This window comes from Theropithecus gelada, chromosome 1 (assembly GCF_003255815.1).
Source record: "Theropithecus gelada isolate Dixy chromosome 1, Tgel_1.0, whole genome shotgun sequence".
Lineage (NCBI taxonomy): Eukaryota > Metazoa > Chordata > Mammalia > Primates > Cercopithecidae > Theropithecus > Theropithecus gelada.
Window position 1 is genome coordinate 108,445,666 of NC_037668.1, and position 9,555 is coordinate 108,455,220.

General features: G+C 35.7%; 1 protein-coding gene across 1 annotated transcript; it reads left to right on the forward strand.

Annotated features, from left to right (window-relative positions):
- The first annotated feature begins 211 nt into the window (after positions 1-211).
- Positions 212-549, forward strand: LOC112628289 (cytochrome c oxidase subunit 6A1, mitochondrial-like). Its single transcript, XM_025391037.1, is given in 2 exon segments — positions 212-413; positions 416-549. Coding segments are annotated over 2 exon segments (279 nt in total). The 5' UTR covers positions 212-268.
- The last annotated feature ends 9,006 nt before the right edge of the window (positions 550-9,555 follow it).

Genomic DNA, 9,555 nt, shown 5'->3' on the forward strand with positions numbered 1-9,555 from the left:
CACTGTAGTTCACTACAGTTTGTGCCACATCAGTTTCAAAGCATCAGTTACAGCAATGGAGCAACTCTGGTTTAATGGGCTGTTATGCAGCTCTTTCTAGTAGGTTTTTTTCTTATCCGTTTTATAAATACATACTGATAGAAACTATTGGATAGAGATTTAAAATAGTACTTTAACAGTTGCAGAGTCCAGGTCGAAAACGGAGGCAGCTGCTGTGTCCAGGGTTTCTTGGTTGCTGGGTTGGTCCCGCCCACAGTTGGGGTGGCCTATGTCGAGGGGCTCCCATGGCGAGGAGGGCTCAGCTAGCATGTGGAAGGCCCTCACCTACTTCCTCGTGCTCCCGGAAGTAGCATGCAGCATGCTGAATGTGTTCCTGAAGTCACGCCACGGAGAGCACCAGAGACCCGGGTTCATACCCTACCCCATCTTCGCATCAGGACCAAGCCATTTCCCTGGGGAGATGGTAACCCTACTGTATTCCACAACCCTCACGTGAATCCACTTCCAACTGGTTACAAAGATGAAGAAAGAATCCAGACCACTACCTAGGCACCGGGGACCACAGCACTGGTTTGGACCATTGCTTTGCACATGGACCAGAAAAATTATAGGAGACCTTAAGCTCACCTTCTTTACTTGTATCAGATGATGACTGGTATCCTGATCTTCCATCCCTTTGCTTGTGGCAGGAGATGGCTTAAATAAATAAGTTAAACTCAAAAAAAAAAAAAAAAATTGCAATTGGATGTCATTTGCAATTGGATGTCAAGTACCTGCTTTACCTATATATCCAAAGTATATTTTTCAAACATTTTATTGGCATTTTTACTTGACTTTAGCCATATAGAAAACCACTCTTCAACTTTTCTGCAGGATTATTTCATTCATAAATATAATTCATAATATGAGGCATAATGAAGTCAACTGATTCCAAAAATTATCTGGTTATCTCACTTAGTGGCAACTGTGAAATTGTTTAAAGGGAAGAGTTTTGTTAATACGAAGTTTAAGAAAATCAGTTACAAAAGAGAAGTTTAAAGAGAAGAATCCATTATTTCCATTATTTGAATAATTTCTTTATTCAATTGTTTTCTCATTAAAGCTTCACAAACTGCTAACAAATTTATGTCAACCTCTGAATAATTTCAAGTTTCACAAATATCACTCAATTGTGACAGTAGCTCTCCAAATAATAGAATGCTATATTTCTCTTGATCTTTAAGAAATAGATGTGTTCATAAAATGCAGATAGGCAATACAAAAATACTTTTAAAAATATTGTTATCTGCAATGCTAATAATAAATAAACATTAGAATACCTGACATCATAGTCAGAAAAACAGACTCTTCATTTTGGTAATGCATGAATAAATGTGTGATGGCCTGGAAAATGGTTAGGTGAAATACATATTTTCTATGGATTTTTGAAAAGGGCTTCTAAAACATTAAGCCACTAATTCTAGAGTATAAATAACAGCTGTAAGAATATGTTTTATGTGTCATATTTAATTGAAAACCATGTGAAATAAAGGTTAAAGAGTACCTTTATATTAAAAGTCATTAGAAATAAAGGCAAGTCAGCCAGGTTCTCTGACTCACACCTGTAATCCCAGCACTTTGGGAGGCCAAGGGAGGTGGATCACTTGAGGTCAGGAGTTTCAGCTTGGCCAGCGTGGTGAAACCCCATCTTTACTAAAAATATAAAAAATTATCTGGACATGGTGGTACACACCTGTAATCCCAGCTACTCTGGAGGCTGAGGCAGGAGGATCTCTTGAACCCAGTAGGCAGAGGTTGCAGTGAGCTGAAATCACGCCACTGCACTCCAGCTTGGGCAACAGAGTGAGACACCATCTCAAAAATTAAAAAAAGAAAGATATAAAAGCAAGTTTATTTGTTTAGAACTAATCCACTTTTAATTACATCTAAAATTTTGTATACATATAAATATAATAAATTTTGAAGTTATTTTGCCATCAATAAATATACAATAATCATTTTCATAATGAATTAAGTAAACTAAGTGAAAACTAAGTTTTCTTACCATAAAAATCACTGTCATTTAGAAATAAAAGCATTTTACACAAAGAGCATGTAAATTGTGTTTCAAATGTTATCTTTTGTTGTAAAATACTTATTTGTGACTGCTATAAAATAAATGATTGTGGATATAAAGAAAAACATGCTGAAAAATATCAATTCCTTGAAAAATCAATTTTTATTGAAAGAAAGGTAGAGGACATTGTTATGCTGATAATAAAGATAATAGATTTAGTCTCCAAATTCACAGTATCATTTGTACAGAAATTAATGGCTTGATTACTTTAATAGGGCAGAGTAAATAATAGTCTATATTCATTGATGGTGTGAGAAAATGGAAGGCAGGAAGGACACACAATTTACACTCATTATTGTCACTAAAAGAACCAGCATTTCCTAGTCATCACTTTAAAAATAACCATTTTGGGCCAGGCGCAGTGGCTCATGGCCTGTAATCCCAGTACTTTAAGAGGCTGAGGCAGGTGGATCACAAGGTTAGGAGTTCGAGACCAGCCTGACCAATATGGTGACACCCCATCTCTACTAAAAATACAAAAATTAGCCAGATGTGGCGGCATATGCCTGTAATCCCAGCTACTGAGGAGGCTAAGGCAAGAGAATTGCTTGAACCTGGGAGGCGGAGGTTGCAGTGAGCCAAGATCTTGCCACTGCACTGCAGCCTGGGCGACAGAGTGAGACTCTGTCTCTAAATAAATAAATAAATAAATAACCATGTTATTATTATATTTTTGCTACATGGTGATACAATGATCCTCACATATGCAATTTGTGCATTAATATACCTTTCTCCTGCTTGTGGAAGGCAGTCGTTGTATGTGAAATCCAAGAGTGACAGCACTGCTTCTCTGGGGCAGTTCTCTATTAAAGCTTTTTATACAAGCAAAGTGCTGTGCATGTTGAAATATCTGTTGCCCACTTTTGCAGCCAAAATTTCTATATTTGTGATTCGAATGCAGAAATACTCACAGTCACTCTCAAAAGGATTTATTTAATCCATGTCCTGATATCATTAGCACTGACAGGGTTTAGGGTAACGCTCAGGGAGATAAACACTTTTGATATATTTCTTCAAAGAATGTGTTCTGTCAGTGAATGTGTCCAAAAGCATCAGGGCATATAAACATTCCTCAAGTGGGTTTACTTATCAAGTATAAAATGACTGGGCCAGGAGAGTACTAGGGTTTTGACAGCTTGTGGTTTGAAATTGAGCATGACCCTTTGTACTCTTAAACAGAATTGTCTATTTTTGTCTATCTTGATTCAAAAGGAAGCAGTCAATGCAAGTATTGCAAAGTAAGGGCAATTACAGTTATAATTATACAAATCAATTTTAAATACAATTATAATTTTAAAAATCAATTTTAAATACAATTATAATTTTAAAAATCAATTTTAAATCAAGATCCCAGCACTGCAAAAAACACCTTGGAATAAGGCTCTGATAAATCGCCTTCTTTTCTCGTGATTTTTCAGGCACCACTATAGGAGAAGTCTGAAGACGAATTAAGTGACAAGAAGTTTGAAACAGCTTGCTAATTTATTTTCTGAGCCATATTTCTTGGCTAAGTGAGTATGTATTTCATTACTTCCATGAACATGCTAATCATAAAACTATCTATTATCCTTTAACTAAAGGGTCAATGGTTTTAGGTTTTGGAAGTAAACTGTTACACTGCTTAAAAACATTCTTCTCTGAGGAAAGATAGTATTTTATGGTATATTAAATCATGACTAAATAGTTCTTCTATTCTTGAAGAACTTTTCCAGAGAATTACATGTAAACATTTTGTGCTAAAACTCCTACGATATAATATGAAATAGGTATCTTTAAGAAAACGAAGCTTTTACCAGCACAGATTTTTCCATCTTTCTGATGCAATGTGGTGCATTTGATTAAGTAAGTTCACATTGACAAGCTAAGATAATTAATACAAATAAGTAACTCGTACAATAATACATGTTCTGCTGTTTTTTTTTTAAAGGACTATAATTGAAGCAGAATGAATTGCCGAAGTATAATCCTCATAAAATTAAGCAAATATCACAAGTAATGATTGAAGTTTCAAAAAGTATCTCTATGTGTGCAAACAGCATAGCTTAGCTGATCATTATTTTGTTCTTTTATTTTATTTAAATTCTATATATTGGATTTTTAAACTAACGGGCAACCTAAATTTACTGTAGCTCTTCAATTAACACTGAATGAATAAATGTAGGCCATCAGGAGAACAAAATACTAATTTTTATCCTACTGCTTGTAAGCTTAAAATTAAGGGACCATAGATAGGGATCTTAACCTCTTTCAATTTTTTATCCATTATATTTGGTAAGATAAATTTCACTTGCAGGTCCACAGGTCAGAGTCCTAGCTCATAATGGGTTTCTTACATATTTACTATTATACACATGCATATTTATCTCACAAGTGAAAAATCAAGCCTGAATCTTTTAAAACATTGTGTTTAATTTATTAATGGTGATTAACATTTTAATCTCACTCAATATGTCCTAATTGTCTTTGAAAAGAATATCATCTTTAATAATGTTTCCCTTTGACATTGTAATTAGATAGTGACTTTTACCCTCCACCTAGTTTGGGTAAAGCTCTCTTCCTTCAGTCAATGAAAAGACAATAAGGGTGAAGAGTCGTGTAGCCAAATCTTTCAATTGCTTTTATTATAGTATGTACATTACCCTAAAACTTTCATTGCCCACCAAACTTTGAAAACCAGCTATTTCTCTCTCATGTACAATTTAAAGATGAAACCACAAATATTCACACAAACTAAGTACATATTTAATGTGATCTGACCCTAAATATTTAAATAGGCATCAGGATCTGGATTCTATTTCTAATCACAGTTTTGCCCTTATTATGTGCTATTGACTTTTTATGATAATAAGACTATATTAGATGATTCCTGGAATCAACTGTAGGATATTCCCTGAGGATGAGTAAGGTCCCTGAGCAGATCCTTTTTAAGCACAAAATTTTTTGTTAATGTGTTTCATTTAGTACATTGTCTAAGCAGAATATTGAGATACAAAAATTTAATATTTTTACAATATTTCTAAATTTCCCAAAGAAAAATGAAAATAAAGGTTTCCTTTATCTTCAGTATCATTTTGATAGCTTGGATTTAATAGTGATAATATTACTTCTAGTCAATCATCTCTAATCATGAAGATGGTCACTTATGGAAGAAAATAACCATTTAAACACTAGTAATATACACATACACTAGAAAAAATACCCAAAATTGCCCAATGTAAAGTCAATTTAATTGCACAAAGCCTATGTTTACGACCTCCAAGAAACACATTTGAGCTCACAGAACATATGTCAAATATGTTAAATTAATGTATCATATTGACCATTTCTCTTGTTTCCTTTTAAAGGACAATGTTTTTTAAAAATCACTAGTTTTTCTTAAATGTGTTATCCAGGAAAAGGGTCAAAGCTTTCACTTCATTTTGAAAGAGAAAACACCTTATGATGAGGAGCAGAAGGGAAAAGGTCATTTTTCCTAAGGCAAGATAACAAAAGTTTAATGGCTGTCAAATTATTTGAAGGGAATGGGAGTTTCTCGAAGAATTTGATAGTCAAGATCCCTAACATTTATCTTTTTCCTTTGCTAGAGGCCCTGCCTCAAAAGGAAGATGAAAATGCTCATAAGAAATGTAAGTGATCTTTACTGGTCTGTGACTTTCGTATAACCATAGCCTCTGGCATGTGACTGCACTAAGCATTTCTTGTCAAAACAGGTAAGGGAATTGAACAGTTGTCTGAAGGGACCTGTGTCTGAAGGAACCTGTGTGTGTGTGTGTGTGTGTGCGTGCGTGTGTGTCTGCACATGCATGCATGTGTCCACATGCACATCTGTTCAGAAAGGTAAGGCATTTGAAGGAAAAGTGGAGATCTTGGGGAAGTTAGGAAAGAAAAAGGTAATCGTTACGCTTTTTTTTTTTTTCATTTTGGGAAAAATCAAAGTTGTATAGTTTACCTAGATCATTTGTAATGCATAATCAGCCTTCCTTAATTTTCCTTCAGATATTCTATTTATTTTTCCTCAGAATAATGTTTCATCAAAGAAACATGTTTATCAAGTTGGGAATAAACTGAAAAATAGTTTCCAATCTCTAAGAGACTTTCTCACATGTGATAGAACACATTGCTGAGGAGAGAGAGTTCTTCAATCTGTCATGAAAAGGAATGAAATTTTATCTCCGATCTTGCAAAAACACCCCATGAGAACACAGGATACATTTGAGAAGGGGAGTAAGACCCTTCCCTTTACCGGAGCCATAATCTTTTTGAAAAATAGATCACTTAAAATACAGTCACTAAAAACTTTCTATAAATTACACATTTTACTCAGAAAAGGAAACAAGATAGAGGAAGATGTATTTTAATGATAGATTCATTTCCCTGTAGAAAACTACTTAAACATAGTAATAAAAGCTGGGAAATTATTTCATCCATATTTCCTTTAACTTTTCAGGGCATCTACTCAAGTTTGTTCAGGGAGAGTCATTTTACACATACATAAGCAGACACTGTCAAATTTAAAATAAAAGATGAAAGGGAAAATCAGCTTGAACATCATCAATACTCCCTGCTGTAAAATCCTACTCAATCTATGTTTTTCTTTTCTTAGTTCACAGAAATGTTTCATATAAAATATAAAAAAGACAACCTCGCCCTGTGCTTCCACGTGATGGTTGCTCTTTCACATCGATCCCACCTGCTTGTTTCATCCCAGGAGCTGTGGGACCAGACCTCAGCACACGTTGTCAGCAGCAGCTGCCTCTCAGCCAGATATGCCTAAGGGGTATTTGTGAGCCTAGAGGGTGCTAGTTTGCCCTGGTTCAAAAATCAAGCTCTATAGAGAAGCTGACACCAGCTCTCTGTAAAATGTCCTACCTGGCAGCCATCTTGAAGGTGAAAAAGTTTTCCTAGGGAGCAAATGAGACCTACACTGACCCCATAAAGAAATGGTAATATGCTGAGGTTTTTGATATTTGATATTTTGATATTTGATCAAAGTATCAAAATATTTGATATTAAGTATCAAAAGATTTGATATTTGATCTTTTCATTTTGGGGGGAGGGGGTTCTTTGGAAAATCAGTGGAGGGCCACATACCCCAATCTGATTGGTGGGAGAGGATCCAAAGGCTTCCTGGAGGAGGTGACACCTGATCAGTCTAAAGAGCAAGGAACTTCTGTGTCCATCTTCTCATACTTGTCAGAGCACTCCTTGAGGAAAGAGGTTCACCATAGCTCATATCTAATCAACTCATTTATGCTTACACATGTTTACTGAGCTCTTTGCTAAGAGAAAAACACTCCCAGAAGCAGCTTGGGAACTAGGGAGTGGCAGTCAGGAGGGAGAGAAGTAGATAAGGGAAATATGACAGGAAATCAAGGATGAAGCTCATGTTTCTAGTTTAAGCGAAAGGGTGGATAGTGGATCAGGGCAGCCACGTGCAGTTGTGCAGATTATAGATTCACAGATGCAGAAGAAGGGGCAGATTCTATGGAGAAGAGCCTTATTCTTGATCCCACAGTACCACCACTTGATATATGATGTTGGAATGGACTACAATTGAGAACATTGTTTTGATTTCTTAAAAGCAAGCCTGTTATTTCTTGAGTAAACCAAGAAATATACTTTGTTGCTATATTCACTTGACTCCTTAATTTTCAAACATCAAAAATCTCTACTGTGAATCATTCATGTCTTCTCCCTATCTCCTCTGTCTTTAGAATATTTTGGCACCTCTACCAGAGGAGATTTTAGGATTTCCTGCTTAATGAAAGCTTGAAAGTTAGGTATGAAAGTGAATTATCAGTTATTAATATTGTGAATTAACAATGGGGTTATTGATATAGTAGTATCAAGAACACCCATTATTATTAAATTCATAAATAAGAATTGCCATTCATTTTTAGAATTATTTCAAGCTACAATTTGATCATCTTATAATAGTTGTAATGCCTTTGTTCCCTTCTTTTTTGAGATGGAGTCTCGTGCTGTCGCCCAGGCTGGAGTGCAGTGGCGCCATCTCAGCTAACTGCAACCTCCATCTCCCAAATTCAAGCAATTCTCCTGCCTCAGCCTCCCAAGTAGCTAGCACTACAGGTGTGAGCTACCACGCCTGGTTAATTTTTTTGTATTTTTAGTAGAGACAAGGTTTTGCCATGTTGCTCAGGCTCGTCTTGAACTCCTGAGCTCAGGCAATCTGTCTTCCTTGGCCTCCCAAAGTGCTAGTATTACACACCTCAGTCACCATGCCAAACCAGATATTTGATATTTAAGCTACACTTCTACTGTTGCTTTCTAAAAAATATTACATGGTCTTTGACTTTAGCATAGAAAGAGAATGACTAAAGGTCATTAGCTTCTAAAGGCAATTACTTACTTGAACGGATATGTATAAGCCTAAACAATAACCAACATTCTGTATTTTTACCAAAAGTAACTTTATCCGCATGGTCTAAGGCCAATAAAGTTTGTACCAGATGAAAAGCTCTGAATGTTAATTTTTATGTTTGCAGTCCTTAGACAAGGTTAGCGTAGGTAGAAATGGAGAGCAAAAATATTCAGTAAATGGCATGCTTATTAGCAAGACAATATGGTTTTCATGCATTTCTAGTTAAGAGCAAGCATGGGGGTGGGGCAGAACGAAGAGGCACAGATTTAGATTTAAATGCTTTCATTATAAAGTCCAAAGTCACTTTCTTCAGGCATGCAAACTGTGGATAGCTTCAGTCTCAGCATGCAGGCTGTGGATAGCTCCCTACAGAGTCCTCTTTATTTTCATAAAGATCAACTCGCCATCCTGTGCACCAAATAACTCTGCATTTGATAAGTGCTCAGTAATTTCTTGATACATATGGTCCAGAATGTAAATCCCAAACCAAGGGCTAAATATTGTCACAAATCCACAGACTGGTAGAAAAATCTGATTATGACTAAATTTAACGGAATTATATTTGGCTAAGTGAAATAAATGTCTCCATTCAAAAAAATTTAAAAGTAATTGTTCTGAATGAAACATAAATGTATTTCTCTCCTTTATAAGGGTCTGGAACTTGGTAGTCTAGGACCAGTATGGTGGCTCTATTCTATCAAGTCCTCAGGAATTTAGGATTCCTTCAAATTCATGCATTCATCATATTTGGGTGCGTCCTTCCTGCTCATGCTCCAAGCTGGTATCCATACAGGCTGCATATGAAAAGAGAGATAAATTTTTTTTCTCAATAGACCAAAGGGCGTAGTTCAGCTTACTCTTAAGAGAACTTTCTGTGAGTGTTCCCAGAGCATCCTCATTTAAAACACCCCATTTAAGTCATCAGTCACTTGACCATATCCAGATTTTTTTAAAGTACAATTCTAATGGAAGGAGGGGGAACACGTATTGGAGGATTAGAGTTCTTCCAGAATCACCAAGGTAATTCCATTGAATTGATGAAGTAAAATGCATTATT